This window comes from Dipodomys merriami, unplaced genomic scaffold (assembly GCF_024711535.1).
Source record: "Dipodomys merriami isolate MVZ:Mamm:240054 unplaced genomic scaffold, mDipMer1.0.p SCAF_3, whole genome shotgun sequence".
Classification (NCBI taxonomy): Eukaryota; Metazoa; Chordata; class Mammalia; order Rodentia; family Heteromyidae; genus Dipodomys; species Dipodomys merriami.
The window spans coordinates 116,894,115-116,920,670 of NW_027204492.1; the positions used below are offsets into that span (position 1 = coordinate 116,894,115).

The following is a 26,556-nucleotide window of genomic DNA, read 5'->3' on the forward strand; positions in this document are numbered from 1 at the left end:
TCTGATTTCCCACTGTGTTATAACACAGCCAAGCAGACACTAGTGTAAGCAGTCTCCTTTCGGGACAATCTTCTATATTAACACAACTTCCCAGTGTCCTTTCATTAGCTAATACCTTTTGGAGAATTCTAAGCATGACCAAAGCCATCCCATTTGAACCTTGGAACATGTGATCTATGACCTGAGCTAAACAAGCCCAAAATGTGTCTGCAGTCTTTTTGTAAGTACGGCTTACCTGAAACTGAGCATGCTCAGGAAAGTACTCTAACTGACTGCATTCCTATACTTATTCATGTATAGGATCCCAGAATAAAATTCCCACACTTCCTTTGCAAATAATTTTTCTTCTTCTCCCCTCACCCCAGCTTTGAAAATAACACGCTGTTCCCCTTCCCTGCTGCGGGCGATCCATCTTCTCCTCTCTCTTATTTCTCGGAACTGCTTGTTTTGTCTTTACACTCACCAAGATGTGAACTCACTGCATGTAGTTTTGGAGTTTGTTGGTAGTGGTGCCTGAACTTGGGGCCTGGGCACTGTTCTTGAGCTCTTTTGTTCAAGGATAGCATTCAACCACTTTGAGCCACAGCGCCACTTCTGGTTTCCTGGAGGTTTACTGGAGATAAAAGTCTCACAGACTTTCCTGTCCGTGCTGGCTTTGAACCCCAGTCCTCAGATCTCAGCCTCCTGAATAGCTAGGATTACAGGCATGAGCCACTGGTGCCCCACTTTGTATGTAGTTTATACTATCATCATGCTCTAGGATTTCTTAGCCTCCACAAGCATGAGCTAAATAAACCTCTATTCTCTGCAAATTATCCAGAATCGTGTATTTTGCTATAGCAACAGCACTCGTTTCTCAATAAAGTCTGATAAAAGTAAAATAGCCTTTCTTTGTGGCACTTGGAAAGGAACCCAGGTCCTCGGGGATGCAGGCAATTGTTCGCCACTGAGCTCCAGCCTTTTACTTATCTTTTGACAGTCTTGCTACCATAGCCCAGGCTGGCCTCAAAACTGTCATCCTCCTACCTCAGGGTCTTGAGTGCGGAGATGAAAGGGGTGCATTTTTCTCTATCAGTATTATATACTAAAATATGTACATCAGAATTGGTAAAATGGATACGATTTGCTTGCAACCACAAGAAAGGGGAGAGGGTAGAGAGGCAGCTGAAAGAAGCCTGGCCGCAGGCTGAGGGCAGTAAGTATCGCACGTGCATTCACTTTATTACTCTCTGGTTTTATAATACTATTTTTATATTTTTAAACACACATTTCTATCTTGTTTGGGGGGGTGGCCCTGAGGCTTGAACTCGGGGTCTGTTCCTGAGCTTCTTTTGTTCAAGGCTAGCGCCCTACCGCTTGAGCCATAGCTCTACTTCCAGCTTTTTCTGTGATTAGAGATAAGAATTTCACAGACTTTTCTTACTCAGGCTGGTTTAGAACCACAATCCTCAGATATCAGCCTCCTGAATAGCTAGGATTCAGGCATGCACCATTGGCATCCAGCATATTTTTATCTTTTTTATGTGCGCCCAGAATATTTGTATCTTGTTATGAGCACTCAACATATTTTTATCTTTTTTTCATGTGTGTGTTGGGATTGAATTGAGGACTTCACTCATACTAAAACATGTATTCTACCACCGGGCTACATTCCCAGTCCCTGTTTTGATATATGTGAGTCTTCATAAAATGGTAATGAAAAAAACAAAACACTTCCATTTTGTTCTTAAGGCAGGTTAGTTTAATTTTATAGAAGAAATACTTTCAAACAATACAAATGACAAAGATCAGAGAGCACAGGGACAAAAACAGAGATGAGTACTGATTATAATTTATTCCCACAACAGATGATTAATTTCAGAGATCACCACCAAAGCCCGACAATGAGTGATTAGATAATGTGAAACCAAATTCCCTTTTACACAGAGTGCTATTTCTACCAACCCTGGTGACAGAATCCCAGCATTTGCGAACCAGAACTGCTTAGAAAGCAGCAGGTCCTTTTTCCACGAGGCAGTACATACACAAGTTGGAAGCGCGGGTAGAACCCCCTGAACGCATGGGCTTTCACTTGTCTGATGTGTGCAGCGTTTTCTGCCCCGTCATGAGGGAGAAGCCATGAGGATGGTACATGTTCTCCCGCCTGCTCAGGCCAGTCGCGGCGCTGCACGTGCGTACAGTACAGTACTGCCTTTCTCCCGGCCTTCCAGCGCTTGCATGTTCTCTCCTTGCTTCCATTCCACTCAGATTTCAAGGCCACCCAGAAACCCAGGCTTGGAGGCAGGGGAAGACAAGGCAAAAGGTGGCAAACCCACGTGTTGTGTTCCTTGCTGGGAAGCAGGTGCTGTGTGTGCTTCCCGGAGGGCGGGGGCGGGGAGGTGGCACACCATACAGACACGTGTGCACAGGCAGGAGCGGTGTTCCGGAGAAGACACTTGTCTCAGCTTCCTGAACGCACCCAGTGAGCTTCTCAACAAGGGTTGGCGGAAAGGCTGCTTCACCCCACCAACCCTTAGACGCTGTAAAAGCCCTGCCACGTGGGACTCCAAACAATCTACTCTGTGCACACTCCAGCATCAGCTACTGGGGGCAAAGACAGAGGGCCTGCACAACGGTTCTCATGAGGATATAGATGCTTTGGGTCTCTGCCTCTATTGTGGGTTCAAACAAAGAGGAATTAGCAAAAAACAAAACAAAACAAAAACAAAAAAACAGGCCAAAAAAGCAAGACTAAAAGCAAGAATCAGGAATGCATAGCAAGAGATGGCAACCATTAAAAGCATACAATTTTCAGTCTTGCCATCACTGACAAATTCAATTGTCCGTGATTGGTCTTATCAATGAAATGCTTTTACAAAGTTCAATTTTAATAACTCTAACAAGGAAAGTGGGTTATACAAGGAGGGAGGTTATAGATTGATATGAGAGACCTGATTAAAAGGGGCATTTCTGCAGGAGGGGAAGAAAGATCTAGGAAGAGAGTTCTGTTTTCTTTGACATTGCTTGTGACCACTTCATTTACTCCTTCAAGGCCTCAGAAAGAAGAGCACATTTCATCTGAAGTAAGTCTGTGCCAGGCAAACTGTATCATTTGACATTTAAAAGAATCATGGCATATTTTATGACATTATCATTTTTTTCTTCATGAGCTACTATTATGATTTTGTGAGAACTAATGGGAAGGCTTCAATATGGGAGGTATTCTGATTTAATCAGACAGATTTCTGGAAGTGACTACCTGGGTAAGTCCTTCTCTCCACACGTACACAACAGCACCTTCAGCGGTTACGTCTCTGCCATATTAATCAGCGCATTTACCCTCCGCTTACTGGAAATGTACACACTGACTTCCCGCTCCACTTCCCTTCATGAAACAGTAGTAGAGAGCAGGAGACCACTCCCACCTGCTCATCTATCAATCAGCCAGAGGCAGCCAAGGCCAGCTGCACATGCTCTAAGGAGCCCAGGCAGTATGATCGGCCATTGGCCACCATAGACAAGCAGGCTGAAACTTGGGATGCTGAAGGCTCTGTCACCAAGCTTCAGACTCGTGGCAAGCACAGAAAGATGCATTAGACGACAACACAGCGATGAGAGCCAGCAGTGGCCAGTACACAGCAGACGCTGAGCCCTGCAATGCACACACAGCTTGTGGACACAGCTTGCGAATTACAACTGAACTATTACAGATGACATTTTAACCTAACACAAAGAGAGTGACAGTGTACAACAAACACGGTAAATGAATCTGTGAGAAACTGATACAAGTAACACATTTAGCACATAGTGTTTGCGTTTCAGGTGTCAGAAACAAGACCGGCCCCAAGTTCCATTCTACTGCATGACAAATACGGAAGAACAAAATTTCAGTCTTAAAATACATCTTAAAGTCAGTATTTTCCTTCAAGGAAAAAAAGTACTATAAATAAATTACAATACAGTGAATTTGCCTGAACTCACTTCGTTTCTGTCTTCCAGCCTTTAAGTCAAATAAAACAGCATAAAAACTGTACACTCTTAACATGATAGTTGATCTTTTATAAAATAACCTGTCTTCAGAGATGTCAATTTCACAACAAGGAAAAACCAAGCCCTGTTGTCGTCACTATTATAAAATATATATGAATAGATATATGGGTTTTTTACAAAAATGTGTATATTAATAGCTTTTGCACAAATATTTTAAAGACAAATTTAGCTAATCTAAGAAATTCATGAAAATAAATCAGGCAGATAAATACTTCCTGTGTATAACGCTCTACATCAAACATCATCAGCTGGGAGAGGAGGTATGTTAATCCTTGGTCTTGTAAAAAATGCTATCTTCTCCCTGGGATTGAAAAGAATAACAGGTTAGATGTGAGTCTGAAGATACTAAAAGCTGACATCAGGCTCTCATAGCAATGGTGGCTTTCCTTACAGAACAAACTGAACTTAAAGACACAGTAGCACATATGTTTGTACTGAATGTGAATTTAATAGAAGTTATGAAGTTCGGAGGGCAGAAGTTGGTTTATCTCCTAAATCACTGCCTAGTAGAGAGATATGGGCACACAGGAAATACTTGTTTTATTAATAAAAGAAAAACCACATGCATGAATGAACTTTAAATCATTATTTGAAGGAAGCACATTAGTCTTTTATACTAATTTATGATGGAGATGTGAGTAGCAAAGATATCCAAAACTCAAGTAGGCTAAAAGTCAGGTGTGTATTATCCTGCAATGAAAAGCAATGAAACATGTTATACTGTAGATGAACTTCAAACGCATGCTAAGTAAAAGCAGCAAGACAAGAAAGCCCATGTATCGCATGATTCCACTGATATGAAGTAGCCAGAAAAGGCAAATCCAAAGGAACAGAAAACACATTGCAGGTTGGCGGGGCTAGGGAGGGGGAAGGGCAGTGGCTGCTGAATGTGTATGGGTTCTTTCCGGCTGATAAACGTGTCCACAGAGGCAGAGGTGGCACAACATGGTAGACAGACTGAATTCTACTGACCTGTTTGCTCTAAAATTTCTAATTTTATGTTATGTGGTTTCACTTTAATTTTTACAGATATAAGAGAATACATATGTCTCTGTGCAATTCCCCTCAGGTCTGAAAACAAAAGCAGGCTTTAACGTACTGATTCCTCAAGTTGGGAAAAGCCAGGGTGCTGATAATGCCTGAGTGGCATTGTGGATGTTGACTCTGTGACCATTCATTTAACTGAGCAAAACACACACTCTCCTCTACGTAGACGCCGCCATAACAAAATGTCAATTGAAAAAGCAGAGCTGACGTATGTGTGTACGTGTGTAAATCAGTTATTTGTAATACCAAACACAGGGAAAGAAAGAGCAGTTTGTAAAACCGAGTAGTTGGGTGAATTATACTTACTAGATGAAACAAGCTATTCTGGGATGTTTTCATAGTAAAAATTGATTCTGGATTAGGATTACAGGTGCCATAGAAATAGTGGGTAGAAAGAAAAGCTCAGAAGAAAACATCAAGATGCTACTAGTGGTGAGAATTCTGCTTATATCGCCCTCCTGGGTTTTGTTCGGCGGGTACTTCACTTTTTGTCATAACAAAAGTATCACAGTAACAAGAGTGCAATGCCAAGCACCACTGGCCAAGGTATTCTGTTCTACCCTACCTAAAGGTCTGCACTTGGATGGGCTCTTTGTGGTTTTGCCCTCGCAGCTGGTAGATCTCTTTGGAGGCCTTCTTCAGCATCTTCTCAGCTGCTTGTTCTTGATGGTAGTCGAGTTTGCTCTGTCTGGTCTGGAACAGAAACATTTGATAAGGAACACTTTTCCATTGGACTTATTTTTCAAAGAAGAATAAACGGATGTTCAGTCGCTGGAGCTCCGCAGAACCAAGTCCAGCCATAGAGTTGCAGGTGGGAGGGAGGCCCTCCTCACCCGTCTCTCCCAGGGAAGTCTCCACAGCGATCACCAAGGGGGGCCGGCCGGAATTAAGTCTCACTGACTTAAGATCCCAACATTCTCCTCACAAGGTGGGAGACCACAGGCCTTCCTCTCCAGCCCCTAGAAGCTTCCAGATATATGCTGATACCTCCACAAACACCACCCTGCTGGTCCATACTGGGGAGGAACAGACTGCAGACTCAATTACACTGTCATTTGGAGGACACTCACTTCCGGGCCAAAGGGCAGGCCTGGGGCCTCTCACCTGCCGCTCCGCTTCCTTCAGCAGGCTGCGGAACCGCTCATCCCAGAGCACCCAGTGTGGGAGGTCAGTCTGGCCTCGGACCTGGGCATCTTCTAAGCGCTGCCTCAGTTCCCGGAGAGCACAGATCTCTTCATTCAGCTGTCTCTGCCGTGTCCTTGATGCCTGGAGATCCAGCTCCAGGTCTAGGGAGGTGCGAGCCATGAGCTCGGCCAGAGAAGACCTGCAGGACTGGGGGAGATGTTGCGTTTTGAGTGTACATATCAGCTCTGGCCTTCTGGAAGGCTCTTCCACAACTAACAAACAGACATAATGTAAGTATTCCTCTCTGAGGATAGCCCAAATGACTGCAGTAAGGTTCAGATGTATTTGCAAATGTATGGTGCCGATGGCTCACTCCTGGAATCACAGCTACTCAGGAGGCTGAGATCTGAAGATCATGGCTGAAAGCCAGCCCAGGCAGGAAAGTCTGTGAGACTTTTTCTGTTGTTATTTTTGTGCCAGTCCTGGGGCTTGAAACTCAGTCTAGGTGCTGTCTCTGAGCATTTCTGCTCAAGGCTAGTGCTCTACTACTTGCGCCACAGCTTCACTTCTGGTTTTTTGGTAGTTAATTAGAGATCAGAATCTTAAGGACTTTCCTGCCCCAACTGGCTTCAAACAGCAATCCTCAGGTCTCTTCCTCCTGAGTAGCTACGGTTCCAGGCATGAGCCACTAGCACCAGACTTCATGACTCTTATGTCTAATTAACCACCAAAAAGCCAGAAGTGGAGCTGTGACATAAGTGGTTGAGTAATAGTCTTGAACAAAAAGGCTCAGGGATAGTGCCAAGGCCCTGAGTTCAAGCCCCAGAACCAACACACACACAAACACACACACACACACACACACACACACACACACACACACACACACACACACACGAGAGAAAGAAAAGAAGAGGTAGGAAGGTACAATTCTGCCAATGTACAAGAGTCCAGTTAAGGTTTATGACAGAGAAACAAACCTAAACACAAAGCAGCAGGAACCTGATTAAATAAATTACCTGATGGCTTGTATGAGCATCAGTGGACCAAGGCCAGACGCCACAGCATCCTACCAAGCATAGGACAGCCCTCACAGCAAAGAGTAATCTCATTCAAAATGGCAACAGTGTTGAAATACTTTAGCAGCTGAATTATGACCTTTCTTACAATTCCTAGCCATTGGCCAATCAGAGTAAAATCATTACATATAATCCATGAATCTTAAAAATATACATTCCTGCCAAGTACCAGTGGTTCACACCTATACTCCTAACTACTAAGGAGGCTGAGAACTGAGGACTGAAGTTCAAAGCCAGCCCGGGCAAGTAACTCCGTGAGACTCTTATCTTTAATGAACTACCAAAAAATAAAAAATAAAAAACAAAGCTGGAAGTGAAGCTGTGGCTCAAGTGGTAGAGCACTAGACTTGAGCAAAAACACACCCAAGAGGGCCTGAGCTGGCTCACGCCTGTAATCCTAGCTACTCAGGAGGCTGAGATCTAAGGATCACAGTTTAAAGCCAGCGCAGGCAGGAAAGTCTGTGAGACTCTTATCTCCAATTAACCATGAGAAAACCAGAAGTGTGGCTCAAAGTGGTAGAGTGCTAGCCTTGAGCAGAAAAGCTCAGGGACAGCCGCCAGGCCCTGAGTTCAAGCCCCATGATGGGCAAAAAAAAGTGTGGATGTGCATGTATGTAGTGTGTGTGTGTGTTTCCCAAAAAGGACCACTACCTTACAAAGTAAAATTTTATATGAAGAAAAAAACTGAGTAAAGAGAATTAAAACCATAGTATATCCTATGTAGAAGAAATGCTATATGTCAAGAAACTCAAATTTTCTAAAATATATATATTCTCTCCAGTCAAAAAAGTAAAAGGTGTATACAAATGATTAATTTATGACCTATGAATGTGAAGATCATGAATGATATAAAATAACATTAAGATATACTGATAACATGAATATATGCTCAGAAAAATAATATGTTAAGGAAACAGGAAACAAACTATTACCCTTCAAAGATAATAACCTTTTAAAGACCATAAAAATAACCTTCAGGGAAAGTACAGATCCCATATTAGTTTATGTGTCACTCACCTGTTTATAGCGAAGTGTTCGTCTTTCCAAAGTATTTCGGACAAAAGGGGATTTCCGGGGCAGTGTTGAACTGTCACTGTCACTGCGATAAAGCTGCATCAGAAAGCATGATATTCAGAAACAATCAGAAATTCACTACAGCAGAAGTACTGTGCATTCATGTATACAAATGGGGCAATAAGAGCTGTTGAAATTGTTTTAAGGAGGAAAGACTAAGGACAAAGGATAGAGGGGGTACGTTTTAACCATATATGGAAATGTTTTAATGAAACCCTTACGTACAATCAATACATGCTAATAAGTTTAAATAAAAACACTCATTCTCTGTGTGTATTCTGAATGGCATTATTTTGTTTTTTCTCATGAGTATTCAGACATATTTAGGACTTTTGGTGCTTTTTTACTAAATCTTTGCATTTCAGTTAAAACACAACTAAACAAGAGTTTAAGGGAAAATGAAAGATGAACCCAAACTAAACCAAACCAAAGCCACAACCCTGGTCTCCTTTCGTGTCTTTCAAGTTAACCACAAGAAGTTTCCAGACTAGCAGAATCAATATTTCTGCCCTATCAGTAGTAACTAAACTTGATATAAGGTCTGATACGTATGAAAGCTGGCCGTGTTCTTAGCGTTTTCTTATTTATTGATTGTTCTCATTTGCTGTATTTCTGGTTTTTGCAAGAGCTGGCAAAAACAGCTTTCTGGAAAAAGACACTCATTCCTGGTAGCAGTAAGACAAGCCAACATCACCAAGTCCTGCTGTGTCAGTCGAGGGAAAAGATCTGGTTTTAAGAGAGAAATAAAGAATGTCTTCTTTCTGAGAGCCAGGATATTACGGATTTCATGCGGTAGCAGGGTCTCACCACAGAATCAATGTGTGTCTGTGTGAAAGCCCAAGCCTTGCCTTCACAGCCTTGTTTTTTTCTGTGCAGTTAACCTGAGATACTCAGGAAACACACTGGCGTGCAACATACCTGCCCTGCAATCACACTAACATATCTGTGAACAATGAGGCCTCTAACAGCATCAGGAATAAATGCAGACTTTTATGCAGGGCATAGAGCACTGCACAGTGAATGCCAGTCTTCAGCTGGCTGAATAAACTTTGCCCCATCACACACCCTATGCTCCTTAAGGTGCAGCCCTGAGTCTGCTCCCTGGTGGTTCAGCCAAAGGCTACAATAAAGAAGGCTATGACAACAGCATTCACTTGAGTACACCCAACCACCTGACCATCTACCCTTAAAAACGACTTTTCTAGCCAGAAGCTAGTGGCTCATGCTTGTAATTCTACCTACTCAGCAGGCAGAGAGCTGAGGATCTTGCTTCCATGCCAGTCTAGGCAAATAAATTTGAACTATAAGTGGAGGTATGGCTCAAGTGGTAGAGTGCCAGCCTTGAGCAGAAAAAAAAACTAAGGGAGAGTGCAAGGCCTTGAGTCTAAGCTCTTATCCTGGTGCACACACACACATGTGTGCATGCATGCATGCACACACACATACACACACATACACACACATACACATCTTCTCTGTTCAGGACTGTGCTGTCACTGTCACATTGACAATGCCTGCCAACCTTTAACTCACACCCTATATTCAATAACCACACTGGCTTGGGTCTCCCTTCTACCTATCTAAAAGTGTGTCAGCTCTCTGTGCTTAAAAAGTATCTAGGAGTTGGGACTGGGAAGGTGGCTCAGTGGTAGAGTGCTTGCCTTGCATGCCTGAGGCCCTGGGTTCCATTCCTCAGCACCACATAAGCAGAAAAAAAAGCCGGAAGTGGCGCTGTGACTCAAGTGGTAGAGCGCTAGCCTTGAGCTGAAGAGCTGAGGGACAGCGCCCAGGCCCAGAGTTCAGGCCCCACGACTGGACCCTCCCCCCCCCCACAAAAAAAAAGTATCTAGGAGCTTCCAAAAGTTCTGCTGCTCTGGCCCCACCTGTAACCCATGTCAAATCTCTGAGAGATTCAATATTGAATCAGGGTATACGAATTTGGTGAAGTCTCCCAGTATAGTCTGATTGCAAGGTATAGCCACAGATCAGATCCCTGAGTCTCTTTTTGTCCCCCATAGCGTATGAATTTATACTTACACAGGTGAGTTAGAACCCACTCTTCAATGCTCAGAGTCTCCAAGTTGGCTCCAAGTGACCTGTTGCTCAATGATGTGGCTATTCCTTAGGCCTTGTAATCATGCAGAGGGGCCTGGCCTCCCAGATCTTAACTCAGGACAGTCCCTTGTTTTGCCTTGTGGCTCCTGACGCTGGTGGGGAAATGATTTACCCTGCCTCTCACCATGTGGTAGAGCACAGAGAGCACTAAAAACTCCAGAGGAAAACAAATTCAAATTCTTAAGACTTCTAGAGTTAGAGAGGCAGAGGGCAGGGTGGGGAGATGAGTCTAATAATAGGAATTTCATCTCCAATCTCATAGTGTTCATCATTTGTTGACATAATACATGAGAATGCACATGTCTTTCTGCTTAAGCAGTAAAAAATAAAAACATCGCAAGAACAAAGAAGAAAGTGTTTTTGATGGAAACAAAGGAACCCACTCACTCTGCAAACATATTGGCTTCGTGCTCCAGGAGAGAAAGTCTGCGAGCGAACGATGGTGCTACTCCGAACAAAGGGCGAGCGTCGGACCCGACGGCTAGGCCGCTCCTTTATAATGCTCATGGCTTCTTCTGGGAAGAGATCTGCTGTGCTGGTTTCCTTGTCAACCTAGAAAGGGGTTATTCATTACTGTGAATCCTGCTATAGTACAAGGGGTACATGCAGTGTGAACAAACATCTCTCTGACATTTCTCCTGACTGAATTGGCAGTTTGTGTCTACTATGTCCAAATGGAATGGTTAAGATTCCTGTTCCCCTTACACACACACACACACACACACACACACACACACACACACACACACACACACACACACACACACACACACACACACACACACACACACACACACACACACACACACACACACACACACACACACACACACCAGGAGGGGCTGTTACGAGTATCTAATTTTCTTTTTTGTTCACAGACAATTATCTTAGTGTCATTCTGGACTCCATTTTCTTTCACATATCCTATTTCTAACCTAAGAGAAAATCCTGTTGGCTTTTTACTCAAGATGAAGTAGATCTTGACCACTTGTTGCCAATCTTTCATCTTAGTCACTATTATTTCCTGACCAGATTAGAGCAAGGAGCATCTTGCCTGTGTCCCCAACTGCACATTACCTTGCCCTTTCCATCTGTTCTCAACACAACAGGGAGCTCTGGGGAAACTTAGGCAAGCTAGGACAGCACTCAGATGAACTAAAAACAGGCACTCCAACACATGCCTGCACACAGATGTTTGTGGCAGCACAATTCAGAGACAAAAGACAGGAGCAGTTAAATGTCCATAGTGGATGAATCCACACAAGGGAATATTATTCAGCCACAAGGAAGACTGAAGTGTTGACATACGCTATAGTGTGGAACCACAGTGAAAATGCTATGTTGAGTGAAATACGCCAGCCACAAAAGACCACATCTTATGTGATTTCAATTTACATGAAACACACACAATAGGAAAATCTACAGAAAGAAAAATCGATTTTGGTTGTCACCAGGGCCATGGGGTGGAGGAGTGAGTGTTCCATGGATGTAGATTTTTGCTTTGAGGGATAAAAATCCTGTGCATAGAGACAGTAGATGCACAACATTATGACTGTATTAGATGCCACTGAATTATTCATTTTAACATGGTTATATTACCTGAATTTTATCTCACTAGCTTTCAAAGGAAAACCTTAAGTCAGATCATATCATCACTGACTTCAACCATCTACCAGATTCCATGCCTCTCAGAGAAAAGTCAGGTTCCTAAGTGGGTTATACATCCTATTATCCTTTGGCTTCCTCTGCTCTCAGATAAAAGAATCCCCTTTCGTCCCACTAGACTTTATCTTCCTCGCTCTTTGGCGAAGCCTCCATGAGTTATCTTTAAGTGTGGTTAATAAAAAATTCACCATACTAACCATTTTAAGGGTACAGTTCAGGAGTATTAAGTATATAACAGATCTCCACAACTTTACCTTGCAAAACGGAAACTCTACCATTATTAAACAATAACCCCCCTACCCCCATTCTTTTTCCCCAACTTCTGGTGATCACCATTCTATTTTCTGTGTCTGTGAATTTTACTATTCCAGGTACCTCACGTGAGTGGAATCATATAATGGGAGTCCACTCTCCATATTGCAGTTTCTGCATCTGTGAATTCAAGCAACTGGAGATAAAAAATATTTAACAAAAAAATTCCAGAAAGTTTCAAAGAGCAAAACTTGAACTTGTCTTACTGAACCCCATGCCACATCCATGTGAGTGGGGTGATACGCACACTGCTACAGCCTCCCAACATGTGACAGGTCTTCAGTCCCTCTCTAGCACTCATTTGAGCATTATTTGCTGTAAAATGTTCAAAAGTAGCAATTACTGGTAGCCTGCTCAAAAATAACTACTTCAAAAGTGCTGTATGGGCTGCACTAGTAAGCTGACAGGTGGTAAATCAGTGCCTGGTTTTTCAGGGTGAGGTGAAGGGCCGTGTGATAGCATGTTTTGTTTTGTTTTGTTTTTTTGGGTCCAGTCGTGGGGCCTGAACTCTGGGCCTGGGCGCTGTCCCTCAGCTCTTCAGCTCAAGGCTAGCGCTCTACCACTTGAGCCACAGCACCACTTCCAGCTTTTTTCTTTTTGCTTATGTGGTGCTGAGGACTCGAACCCAGGGCCTCATGCATGCAAGGCAAGCGCTCTACCACTGAGCCATCTTCCCAGCCCAAGTCTGAGATTCTTATCTCTAATTAACCACCAGAAAAAACAGAAGTGGCACTGTGACTCAAGTGGTAGCGCACTAGCCTTGAGTGAGGGGGGTGGGGAAGCTCAGGGACAGCACCCAGGCCCTGAGCTCAAGCCTCACAACTGACAAAACAAACAAACAAATACAATCCCCACCCCCCAGAAAAACTAATCAGATGTCAACAGGGACAAAACCATGTTTTGTATTCTTCATGTTACAATGGGAAAAGACTATTGAGAAACATTACTTCCTCAAACCTTTGGGACCCAGGAAACTGCTTGAGACTTTTTGTCCCTAAATATAGGAAAGGATCTTCACAAAATAGCATAAGAAAGACTGAAACCCTACCTTTTCATTGTAGCTCTTTTTTCCTTGCAATCTAGAGTTGATGAATATTTCAATAGTACCTGCTGTGTCCATGTCAAGCCATTTACAGATCTTTCCCTCAGCTCTCAGTAAAATATAGCTTTAAGTTAGGTACAGCCCCCAAATCCAACAGCATTATTCACCTTATACCACAGTTCCCCATGTTCCACAACATCTACATAGCCACGCGGCTGCTGGTCAGCATGCCTTTCTACTGGATGTGAACCCAGTGGCTCCAACAGGCTTCCTGTAGGGCCTGTCCATTGCCACTGCTTTCACATTTCCCATGATGTGTATGGACACACAAGCCCCTCTAGGGCTGACCTAGTCCTATACATTCAAATACCAGTAGCTCCACAAGATCTTGTGATGTCTTCTGCTTACCTTTAGTGGCGGTGTCTGAAGTTTCACAGGGTTGTAAGGATCGGCCTGGCCAGCAAATGTGTGTCCGTGGATGGAGTCGACACCAACACAACAGGGCTCTGGGTACGAGGGGCTGGTCTGGGTGCAGTTGCTACAGCCACTGTCAACTGAGTCAGCCTGCCAACTCCTACAGACAGACAGTGCAAACGTCCCCAGAATGTTCAGCAGAAGGAACTTGATTCATGTCTGCTCTCAGAGCATGGAAGCAGAAACCTCTAATAAAACCTCCTTCTAATAAGTAAAGACAGTTGCTGTTCTCATAAATAAAAGGGTAGTTCTGATTATAGGGAAGAAAATGCTTGAATCACTTTCAACTAATAGAGTCTTTCTTTACCATCCATGGGTGTAGCTGCTGAAGGGGCCAGAAACTCCCACATAATGAGCTCCCCTCATGGTATCCTCTCCCTCAGCCATGCATCATCTCTCCCTAAAATAAATTCCCCTTTAAACTATATTCAAGGGAACTATATTCAAGAGAAGAAGCTGGGAGCTTTGGAAAAATGACACTTTATGGGAAAATGTGCAAGTAATATCAAAGTATGTGCCTCCAGAGAGGGCCAGAGCCCCCGGCTAGATCAACAGCATGTTTGAATTATTTGTCCACTTTGGCGTGTTTGAATTATTTGTCCCCTTTGACCAGGCTTCTGCAGCCAAGGACTCACCACTGGGCCACCTCAACTAATACCTGAAGGGATGCGCATGATCTTGTCTACAGGAAATAGCCGGAACAGGCAAGTCCACTGAGACAGAGTGGAGTTATGCTTGCTCGTGGCTGGACAGAAGGCAGAACGGGAATGACTGCGAACGGCTAGGGGCAATCTGTCTTTTCAGCATGATGAAAATACCCTATAATGGACAATGGTAACAGTGGCATAGTGTTGTGTGACTATACCAAAAACCACTGGATTATATACTTTTTAAGTGGGCCAACTGTATGGCATGTAGATTAGATCACACACTTTAAAGGGAGCTTGTGCTCATTGCTGGTGATTTTCTCACGAAGAGAAAATCTGGACTAGAAGGAAAGGTGTAAACCCCACAAGGAGAATGTGGCTGAGAGTTCAGGGCACTGGCAACTGGCAGATCAGGAGCAGATTCCCTACCAGCATCCTGGCTCCTAAGCAATGGTACCAAAGAGTCACCTGGCACATTCTACTGATGTGTGCATGAAAACATCAACTGGCACCCAGAAACCTAGCTTCTGCTGACAGCCATGAGTGACCAACACTTGTGGCCTTGCCCGGAGTGTTGGAAATATGCCCATTCTCCCTGACACTTTGTAAAGTCTTTTGCCCTTTGCTGGAGAGAGGAAGGTGGCAGGCACTCACCTCTCAGACACAGCTTCAGCCTGCTCCTCCTTCTGCTCTATCTCCAGGATCTCTTCCTCAGTATACTCCAGCTTCACCCGCTCCTCAGCCAGCTCCCTCTCCACTGCTTGCAGCTGAGCTGTGGTTCGGGCCAGCAGCACTGTCACTGCGTCCTGCAAGAGGAAAAGGTTATTGTGAGAACCAGCACAGCCTCTGTCTGACTCCCAGTGGCTAATGGACAGCACTGGCCATACCCCATGGCAGGCATTCATCCCACCTGCTGAGGCCTATCTCAATGGCCCTGCAGGAGGAGAACGCACCATACAGTTCACAGCAAGACACTCTTCAACCTGGTTCTATGGCTCGGGGAGTGTAAATCTGATCACCTATGTGCCTCTTGTGATTAGGAACACATGTACATTGAAAAAAGCATCGTCATCAAGTGGCCATATGTGTGGACAAGTTCCACTGTGACTCTTGCTCTTGGAAGTCCATCACTGCCACATTTCACTTGAGGTATACATCGAATCTTCTAGAAATGACTTGTCCAAGCAAAAACCAGTTTGCAAGTCATGAGAGCAGCTACAAAACATGGGCCACGTACCGTCTTTCCCAGGCCAGCATGTGTGACGCCCCGTGTAGCACTCTCAGCAACCCGCACAGGTTCCCTCGGCCTTGGGGGCTCCGAGCTGGCAAAGACCTGTACAGAGTACCAGCGCAGCTGCATGTCACTGGAACTGTCACAGTCGGCCAAGTTTATCTGAGCAATGCCCTGTACAGGAGTTAAAAAAGAAAAGCCAGAACAAGCACTGAAGGTCTTCATTTGACAACCAGAATCCCTTAAAAGTTCGCCCTTTAATTGTAAGATATAAAACAGGTTGTTCCTACCAGAAGGATAAAAGTACAGCAAAAGGGGGCCAAGGGGGGCCGAAAAGGGGAGCTGGCACTTGCTGACGCAGCACATTCAGAGAGTGCTGAAAAGAGAACAGGGGCAGACAGTGGCAATTGGGGTGCTGAGTGAAGCTCAGGCCTGTGCCAGCTGATGAGACAGTTGTCTCAGGAGACCTGAAATGACAAAGGACTGGCGGAATCTCTACTCCTTAGTTTTCCTACTGTGGGCACACAAAATGTGGAGATTCCAAATGTGAAAAGAACCCCACCCCCCAACTGCCATGTCCTGGCCTGTGTTAAGGTCCAGCCCTGGGGTTGTCAGGTAAATACAGGGCATCCTAGTAAATTTGAATTTCAAATAAACGATAGAGATTTTAGTATAGGTAAGTCTCAAATATTGCATGCAACATATTTGTACTAAAATATGCCCATGATTCCTTTGAGATTCAAATTGAACTGGACACTCTATATTTATATTTGTTCCTTGACTTACAGCGGAGATAATATGGACGCCACCTCATGGAGGGCACGGGTGTTGATTAGACAATACACTTAAAGTACAAAACGTCCAACAAGATCACTGGTTTTGCTCATCTCTTTCCATATCCTCAGCCACAGACACCACTTAACATTACAACAGTTTCTAAGCAGAGACAGGGACAATAGAAAAGAGACAAAGGGAGGAAGGCAAAAAAGACAAAGACAGTAACTAAAGAAGAAAATGACAAGGCCGAGGGGCATGGCTCAAATTGTAGGGTGCTTGCATGCAAGCCCTAAGATCAAGTCCCAGTACTGCCAAAAAAAAAAAGGAAAATTACAAAGGAATAAAGAAAGGAGGAAGGGAAGGAAGGGAAGGGAAGGGAAGGGAAGGGAAGGGAAGGGAAGGGAAGGGAAGGGAAGGGAAGGGAAGGGACGGGACGGGAAGGGAAGGGAAGGGAAGGGAAGGGAAGGGAAGGGAAGGGAAGGGAAGGGAAGGAAGGAAGGAGGGAAGGTAGAGAGGGAGGGAGGGAGGGAGGGAGGGAAAGAGAGAGTGGAAAGGAAGGAGGGAAGGAAAGAGAGGGAGGGAGGGGAGAGAAGGAAGGAGGGAAGGAAGGAAGGAAGGAAGGAAGGAAGGAAGGATGGACGTGAGGAAGGGGGAAGGGGGAAGGGAGGGAGAGGGAAAGAAAGAGGGAAGGAGGGAGGGAAGACAGACCAAAGAAGAAGAAGGAAAACCACGAAAGAGGCGGGAGGAAGGCGGCGCTGTGTGAGCGCGGGCCCTGGCGCCATACCAGCAGTTCTTCCTGCAGCTGCAGATTCACGGAACACACATATAACTGAAGCGACTTCAACGTCAACATGCTGCAATGCACAGGGATTCTGAACACTTCATTAAACACCAGCGGGGCTTGGAATTCCAGAGCCTTCGAGCAGTAGGTGTTGGGAGTGCCAGAGTCGAGCGGGGGCAGGTAGACACGGATGTGGCTGGGAGGAGGGGGGAGGAGAAACGTTGGCAGGCAGCGTGGACTGACGTGCTTACTGACGCGACGCCCGTGCGCACCCATGCATGTTGCCCTCTATACAGAACCCAAGAGGCAAACGTCAGAGTCTTTTGAGAAAAAAGTCCCAGCCGGGCGCTGGTGGCTCACGCCTGTAATCCTAGCTACTCAGGAGGCTGAGATCTGAGGATGGCGGTTCAAAGCCAGCCCGGGCAGGAGAGACCGTGAGACTCCTATCTCCAATAAACCACCAGAAAACCGGAAGTGGCGCTGTAGCTCAAGTGGTAGAGCGCTCGCCTTGAGCTGAAGAGCTGAGGGACAGCGCCCAGGCCCAGAGTTCAAGCCCCACGACCGACAAAAAAAAAAAAAGTCCCTTTATCAACTGAGAGGAAGCCCAAAGGGCCCTTGAGCCCCTGGACACTGGAGGGAGGAGGCGTTACTTTCCTAGAGAACCACTTGGAGGCCAGTCTTGGAGACTGGAGGCCCGGACGTTCTGCTGGACACTAGGTTTTGGCAAGAGCTCATTGGACCTCCGGAGCCTCACAGCTTCACTGCCAAGTTGGCAGCCCATCACCCAGCAGGCACCACTCTGCTGATCTATGTTGCAGAGTGAGCCCAATCCCAGGATGGATGCCTAGCCACTTGCGCCAGATTGTTTCTAAGGCTTTCGTAGAAGGCTAGTTCACAAACATTCTTGGCTAGGGGTCCACATTGGACTTGAATGCATCGTTAGTGGCATAGTTGCCCACCTTGGTGAGTGGGGCCCTTCATTGGGGACCCACCCAGAGCTATTGAACAGAGGGAGGCAGCGGTCCCATGATGGAGGCCCAGGCGACCAGGTGACTTCCAAGTGGTCCCAACTCACATTTCCTGCCCTCTTCTCTAGCCAAGGCCGCCCGAATCCCAACTTTAGGCCTCTTAGTGCACACTAGATCACAAAGTGGACCCACACCATTACCACCCATCTCTGGACCCAAGAAAACAGCCTAAGCCCCAGCTGGGTCAATGACAAGCATTTCCTAAACATCAACACAGTAGATCATAGGCTTGGTGCTATTAATTTCTTTTGCTTCTTAGCTAATTAATTAGGTTCTTTTCTTTAAAGTATGCTCCTTTATACTTCAGACAGACATTGTCTGGTATTCTATTGTAAGTTTCAGTTCCTATACTGTCTTTTCTCTCCCCACATCTGAGCAGACTAGGTGAGCCATGTTGTCTGAAGGGCCTGAGGAAGGCTATTGCAGATCCTGGAGCCCACGAGCTTACATCTTGCACTCTTCTTTTATGAGCAGTCCAGCAAAATTTCTCAGTTGTAGAACATGCACAAGGAGACATTCGTTGGCACTGTCATACCTAGAAAATAAAGCCCAAGTTTGTGGACCATGAATTTCCCATAGAGGAAAGTCTCTCTGGACTACAAGCAGGCCTATCAACCGAGGGGCATTTTGCCCCATCCCATCCCTAGGAGACAAGTACCATGTCTGAACACATTTTTTACTGACACAACTAGAGGAGAAGGGGTGCCATGGCACTTAGTGGGTAAGATGCTACTGAACACCCTACAATGTATAAGAGTGACCCCCATAGCAAAGAACAGGCTGGTTCTGATGTCAACAGTGTCAACACTTAGAAACCACTACTGAAATAACAAGAGTGAGCCCAATTAAACAGGAATCTGAAGATCCTGCCCTGCCAGCAGGAACACTACAGCTACTGTCTTCACAGAAACGAAATCAGAAACCAAAGCGTGCTGTTCTGGAAACCCTCTGGTTACTTATTCTGGGAATAAGGAAAAACCCTGCTACCTGTGTTGTAGCCAATACAACTCCTGGCAGAAATGTGTGAAATGCCTCCATTTTGCTGGACTTCAAAGGAGCTTACAGTAGCCCTGAGTCATAGCCCTCAAATCCTCAACTTCCAAGAGTGACAGTCCTCAGCGGTGAATACCACTGCTCAATGACAGCCACATAGCCACTTTTCCCCTCTCATTCCTCTTCTCTGCCTGTTATCTCACCTGAGACCAGCCAAAATGAGACTGTCACTAACAAGAATGAGGGAACAGCATGTGGGCCATGGGGTCCCTCCACTCCTCCTTGCCTATGCGTGGAAGTAGGACACATAGGCAGGCCATAATCAGCAGGATAGCCTTAAAGCTGAGCTTTAAGGACTAAGGGTGTTAAGGTCCAGGAAGCAGCACTCGGGCAGGCCCAAACTGCAAGGCATCTTTAATATCAACAGAAAAGGTAGCTTCTGTACTCACAAAAATCCTACATGGATCTGGGGATCATTGCTACTGCACATGTCTCCAAAAGCAGACTCTTCAGTGTCTTCATTCCTGAACACAATCAGAAATTCACCAGGGTTGAGTCCAAAGGGAAGTACTCACTGTAGGTTATGCAGAAATACTTTCATGCTGAGAGCAGTGAGTTTCATCTTATTGTGATGTTAAAAAAAAATTTCAGTAAGTGGCTGAAAGGATCCATAGAGTACCATAGGTACCATGGGTACCTGCTCACAAATTGCTCTTCTTATTTATGCTGTTTTTGGTTTCTGTTTTGTTTTCAAAAATAGCTGTATAATTTTCAAAATCCCGGATGATATTCAGGGCAATGTTCAAACATGAACTTTAAAAATCGTTTGCAAAGTCAGAAATATCTTACAGATAACTGAGATTTACAAAGAAACAATGATGTCAAAGGCATTCAATGAGGACTGGCCAGGGTCGTGGCTCCAGGGGTAGGGAGCCTGCCTGGCAATCCAAAGGCCCTACACTTCCCCCCCAAATTGAGGGGGAGCTTGGGCTCAGTGGTACAATACTTGCTCAGCGTATGCAAAACCAGGTTGAGTGGGGTTTTTTTTTTTTTCATTATAACAGGACTCCTAAAGCCACGGAAAAAGGAGAGAAAGGAAATTCATTTTCTATGGAATATCTTTTTCAGAAAAGCAGGTCACTTTTGTGGATATGCTGATTCTTCTTTTTTCAGCTTTATTGGACATAAGCTTTAACCCACAGCACGCAAGGGAAAAAGAAGTCATTCTAGAACAATGACCTCTAAAAACTACACGGAAACCAGAAGAGTTTTCTTCACAAATTTCTAAGGCCCACCCTACGAAAGATGAAAAAAAAGCAAGGAAAACATTCCATCCTGGATCCACAAAGTTTCCAGAAGACCATTTTTGTGCACAATACTAATGCTGTGGTAAGTTGGCTTAAGGAGAAGGAACATCCACTACTGACCTTTTGCTTAGAGGTTCAAAGACTCCGCTGTCGCTGGCTAGTGAGTAATCAGATAGGCAAGCAGACACCCGGCGCGCTCGCCTCTCCAACCGCTTCGCGCTGTCTTCCCGGAGAGTCACTGCTGCAAGCAAGGGACATATCGGATAAGGACAGGACCGCAGCAGAGGCCCTATGGCAAAACACCATTAGTTACTAAGTGCTTCAGAAACATACCATGCTATGTACATGCAAATGAACACCATGAAGATGATCTTTAACATTAAAAAAGGAGAAGAAACAGACGGGCTATTTCTTGCTTCTTGAGGTAGGGTTGCATCTTTCATTTGTTGAGATAGGATCTCACTATGTAGTCCAGGATGGCCTTCAACTTGTAATCCTCCTGCCTCAGCCTCCAGAGTGCTGGGATTATAAGCATGTGTCAGCTTTGAACTTCTTTAAAAGCTCTTAAGCTGTCTAGACAGACACATGGGCTCATACCTCTTTTCACTCCTTTAATGAGCAGCCAGAACATAAGATGGGGGTGGGAAGTTCCTTCAAATTGCACTTTAGAAAGACTCATATCCAAAAGAACAGCAGTTATGCTCTCTGAGGGATGGTACCTTCCATTTCCCTTCTTCAGGCTATCGGGTATTTACCTTTTCCCCGCATTTTTATTAGTATCACTTGGTTGCACCAGGGGTTTCATTGTGACATATGCATATATGCATATGGTGTACCTTGATCCCATTCATTTCCTCCATCATTCTTCCTCACTCCCCTCCTTCCTTCCCAATCAAGTGTCAACAAACTTCATTGTTCCATTACTATACCTGTACATGCAACCTCCTTTACCCTCTTGATTCACCCTTCTCTCTCTAATTAGTACCTACATTCCAGGCAGCACCTGTCTCACATTCATGTCATTCATTGTTTTACAGTTAGAATACGAGCATCCCTTATATTTTTTATTTCATATTTATTTTAATCAAGAGTTAGAGACAATCATTATGTTTTTCCTTTCTAATGTTTCCTTAACTATTTTTACCCCTTCCTTCATGGCAATGACTCTTTTTAAACAAAACTAATAAAATATGTATACAGTGTTTCTATGTTAAATGTTACTGCATACACAGGAATCTCAATGTTTCCTAGAAAAGCATATATGGTTAAATTACAGAACTGAGCACAGCAATGCCATCACAACGCCTCCTGGTTTTTGTTTTTGTTTTTGTAGGTTGTGGGGCTTGAACTCTGGGCCTGGATGCTGTCCCTCAGTTCTTCAGCTCAAGGCCAACATTCTACCACTTGAGCCACAGCGCCTCTTCTAGTTTTCTGGTGGTTCACTGGAGATAAAAGTCTCACAGACTTTCTTGGCTGGGCTGGCTTTGAACCATGATCCTCAGATCTCAGCCTCCTGAGTAGCTAGGATGACAGGCGTGAGCCACCTGCGCCTCGCCATCACAATACCTCTTAATAACACAGGTCCCTCTATTGCCTTTATACATTTCTTTGGTTATCTAAGCTCTATTAAATTTAAAATCCTAATCTCTGTGCATTCCTACGTTGAGGGAAATCATGAGTCCAAAGGTGACCATCTCTCTTTTCAACCAAATTATTATCCACATCAATTAAATACAAACATGTCAAAGAGCATACAAAACAGAGGAGGACATGGCCATTAGTCTCTTGATATCAACTGGAGACAAACACTAGCCTTCCAAAGATCTTCAATGTCAAGCCTGGGGTTATCTTCTATAGTCATCAGCCAGGGATGAATCTGGCTCTATCCTAGGGTGGCCAGAGGTACTGACTCTCAGATTGTACCCTTGACTTCAACATCTAGCTCTTTTCTTCAGCCCTGCCATATGAAAGGGCCTATAAATAGATCTTTGGTGTGTGTCTCCACACTGAAGACCTCTAACAAGTAAAATCTATCCCCTATGTCCATTCTCAGCTCTGATAGACACTTTCAGGTAGTATTATCCTATGGTGCATTTCTGACCAAATTCCTCTCATCATCACAATGGGAGATCATGAAAAGAAAAGGGAAATGAAGAAACTAATCCTCATGGAACCCATGCTGAGTCAGTAAATCTAGAAAGCAAGAATCCCTAGGAGGAAGGACTTATGGCAATTGTCCAGGGTGAGAAAAAAAGCCACAGTGACACCCCACACAATATACCTGAGATGTCTACCCCTGGGCTTCTAGGAAATGAGGTTAACTGCGGTAAGCAATGCAATGAAGATAGGGGTAAGCAATGCCAATGAAGATTGGGGTAAGCAATGCCAATGAAGGAGAAAAATTCTACTTGTTCATTTTTTAAACTTGTTACTTTTTTCAAATCATAAAACAGACAGACACTAAAACCCGAGGACATGAACAGTGCTTGCTAAAAAGGAAGGAAATACAATGAAAACTATATTGGGGCCAAAGCTTCCAAAGTAATAAATGCCATTAAATATTGGAAAAAATACACATGGGGAATAAATACTGAAAGCTTTTCAGAAAAGTTTTTCAAGGACTTTATAGCCCCCATGACCATAAATAATGATAACAACAATCAATAAGCTACCCTGCACCCAGCACCCATCCTAAACATGGATTCACCATATGAAGATGTTCCCATGCCCAGAGCCTGAGCAACAAAGGGGAACAGAGAGAATTCCAAGGCCACTTACAGTGGATCTTTCAGTGGAGCTGCATGGAAAAAGAGATATAAGAAAAGCACAAAGTGAAAAACCTTCAAGACTTAAGTCAGTAATTTCAACGTAAAAATACAATAAAAGCATCAATAGATTAGTCTAATCAAGATGTTTTGGGTTTTAATTAGCAAATACTAATGGACAGATTAAAATTGGAAAATACTACAAAATCACAACATAAATTGGACTTTCAAAATCCAGGGAAGATAGAACTGTTAAAGATGTTCAGGACTACAGTCTATCTCTCCACTTCTGTCCCCACCTTCTGTCCATCTGATTGATTTAAAACACAGTGGAAGAAATCATTGCCTTGTGGGTTTGTGCAATTGAGATTCTGGAGCAAGACTTAAAGACTGCACTGTTTGTAGCAAGATTGAAAAGGCAGTAGGAACAGCATGACCTTGGGCATGGGAAAGGAGTAGGGTAATATGATCAACGTCAAGCTCTATCTTTATGAAGCCATGAGAACTCTGGGCTGAAAAAGTGCCCAAAGCACCACAGGATACTGGGAGTCCTACTGGGTCCGAAGCAGGTTAGGGACCCAACAAGACCAAGAAACCAATTTGGTCCATTATTTCAAGTTTCTTTAAGACACGTCAGCTGATAATGACATGTAAGAATCTACAACCAGGTGGGAGTATCTAAACAGCGATTGTTCACATATGGCAGTAACTGCCACAGAGTAAGGGGGAAAACTAAAGAAACTACAGTCAGAAATTAAATCTGTTCTTCTCCCTTCCACCCTGGCTTTGCCCTGGCCCAAAGGGGCCCTCTGTAGATTCTCTACGTACATAAGCAGACTGCTATTCTTGGACCCCAATCTTGAAGGAGACCTTGGTAGACGGAGAGAAAGGGAGACAGATAAAAAGTTTAAGCAACACTAGACATCCAAATCAGGCCTTACTATGTATTTTCATTTCTGAGTGAAAGGAATAAACATGGAACAAAGAATCTATGATTGTAAAGAAGAACAAAGGGAATGAAGGTTACTTATATGTGTGAATTATAGAAACAAAGTGTCTGAGGATGTAAAACTGTATTGGCAAATACAGAGGGGGAAGATGCTAAATCAGCAGTGTTACAAAAAAAGTCATGGGGACAGCCCAAAACATAATGATTTCTGGTTAAACATGCAAGTGGTAGTATACTACTATTTCAGGTCTACCTTTCCATCTATCAAATGGTCTATTTCATAGTAACAGAATAATGGTGAATGGAAGAGACTATACAATCACCTTGTTCAAGGGCAGGGAAGATGAGACAGCACAAGATCACACGACCAGAAGTCAACATGACATGGAACAGACTCTCAGCCTCTAAGCTGCTGATCTCAAGCTATTTCTACTACACCACACTGCTTTTATGGTCTAGTTTTATTTTTTACCCTTTGTTGCATAGTCAACAATATGCTTTTGGGTTTCCTGGCCTCTGTGCTACTGGCACTGGGGATAGAGCATGCTTTGTTGTGGAGGCTGCACTGCGCATTGCAGGATACTCAGGAGCCCCCTGGCCTCTTGCCACTAGATGCCAGGAGTGTTCCGCCCCCTCTAGTTGTGACACCAAAAAAATGTCTCCAGATATTGCCACATTTGCCCTAGAGGAGGAGTAGGGAAAGATCCATGATGCTTTTTTATAAATCATCTACTTCTTGCCTAAATGGAATGTGTAAGAACATTTTTTTCGGTGCAAATAAGTTAATTAAATAGGCTGAAAGTCAGGAATGGGAGACCTTTTTCTCAGTTTTGTTTAAAACCTAAGGAACCTAAGTGGTAGGGGTCAATATTCTCCCAAACTGCAGCCTAGCATCAAGCAGCTGCTGAATGAACAAGCCGAAGCAGGTTTCTGCAGCCAAGCAGGTCTCCATTTGTAAGGTCACCAGAAAAATGGGATTGGTAGAAATGACTGATTCTTCAGTTGCTGTCATTTCCACATTTGGTGGAATTACATCCTTAGAAACTACTAGGACACATGGATAAAGGGAAGAAGTCAAAGTGGCAAGAAAACGCAGAGCTCCTCTTGGGGTACAACCAGATACTAGTCTACCTGTTGGTATGGTGAGCGCACACAGAATGTTCTTGACGTACTCTCCAGAGCATGCAGAGACCCTAGTACTTCTCTGTCATCTTCTGAATGTGGAAGATTATATGGTTACTACCTTCATTTTTAATCATCAAGCACATTCTAAAATCAAGCTAACAGCCTAACAAAGACCACTCTGTCAATGTCAATTATCTTTCCCAAAAGATACGAGAGACTAGAGTAGATCAGACACTTCCCAGCCCTACCGAGGTTCTTAAACTATCAGCTAATCTCAAGACTTGAAAAGCCACCGGCTTCAATGCCACTGCCCATGACTTCCCCCTGCATTTCAAACCTCGCTTCCCAGGAAGTCTCGCCACCACTTACCTCCGCTGGTGGGGGCACTGGACATTTGGGGTCCTCGTTCACGAGGTCCTTCCCCATCCGCAGAGAATCCATGTGGCTGAAGCGACACTGTACCCTGCAAGTCTTCATCTCCTAAAGCAGAGGCCTGCGCTCGCAGTCTGTCCAGGGAGCCCAGGCCTGGCACCTCAAAGCCATCTGCCAACTGTGCCAGAGGAGAGTCTCGTGAAGCTGGGAGGAAGGGTGTGTCCAAGGGAGAGCTGGGGGGTGACAGGGAAGACAGGGAGGAGCGGGAGGACAGTGACGCTAGGGACTGGGGAGTGTCCAGAGATCGCCTCTGCTTGTGGAAGCCGGAGTGGCCCGGTGGGTCTGAGAAGGGGACATCTCGTCCCAGAGAATCAAAGGGAATGAGATCAAAGCGCAGAAGCTGGCCACATTCGGCGTCGGCCTTCTCGTACTGTGGAAGGCCGTAGATGTCTGTGAAGCTGACGGAGCTCAGAGAACCCCGGCTGGAAGCCAGAGAACCCCGGCTGGAGGCCAGCGAGCCACGGCTACTCCCAGAGGACACCGTCAGGGTGCTGGCAGACAGGCTGAAACGAGAGAGCCAAAACCTTAAAAACACGTGCTACTGATACTCAGAACAGTT

General features: G+C 44.6%; 1 protein-coding gene across 1 annotated transcript in view; it reads right to left on the bottom strand.

Moving 5' to 3' along the window:
* Window positions 1-1,729: 1,729 nt before the first annotated feature.
* Window positions 1,730-26,556, bottom strand: part of Wwc3 (WWC family member 3) — a 111,759-nt gene continuing 86,932 nt past the window's right edge. The window contains exons 11-23 of the mRNA XM_070040911.1: window positions 25,935-26,500; window positions 20,847-20,967; window positions 19,869-19,943; window positions 18,875-18,961; window positions 17,402-17,594; window positions 15,847-16,014; window positions 15,264-15,415; window positions 13,897-14,062; window positions 10,857-11,021; window positions 8,298-8,390; window positions 6,181-6,408; window positions 5,642-5,769; window positions 1,730-4,330 (exon numbers count right to left, since the gene is read on the bottom strand). Of these exons, the coding sequence (XP_069897012.1) occupies window positions 4,264-4,330; window positions 5,642-5,769; window positions 6,181-6,408; window positions 8,298-8,390; window positions 10,857-11,021; window positions 13,897-14,062; window positions 15,264-15,415; window positions 15,847-16,014; window positions 17,402-17,594; window positions 18,875-18,961; window positions 19,869-19,943; window positions 20,847-20,967; window positions 25,935-26,500 (2,209 nt within the window). The 3' untranslated portion in view covers window positions 1,730-4,263. The remainder of the gene's footprint in view (window positions 4,331-5,641; window positions 5,770-6,180; window positions 6,409-8,297; window positions 8,391-10,856; window positions 11,022-13,896; window positions 14,063-15,263; window positions 15,416-15,846; window positions 16,015-17,401; window positions 17,595-18,874; window positions 18,962-19,868; window positions 19,944-20,846; window positions 20,968-25,934; window positions 26,501-26,556) is intronic.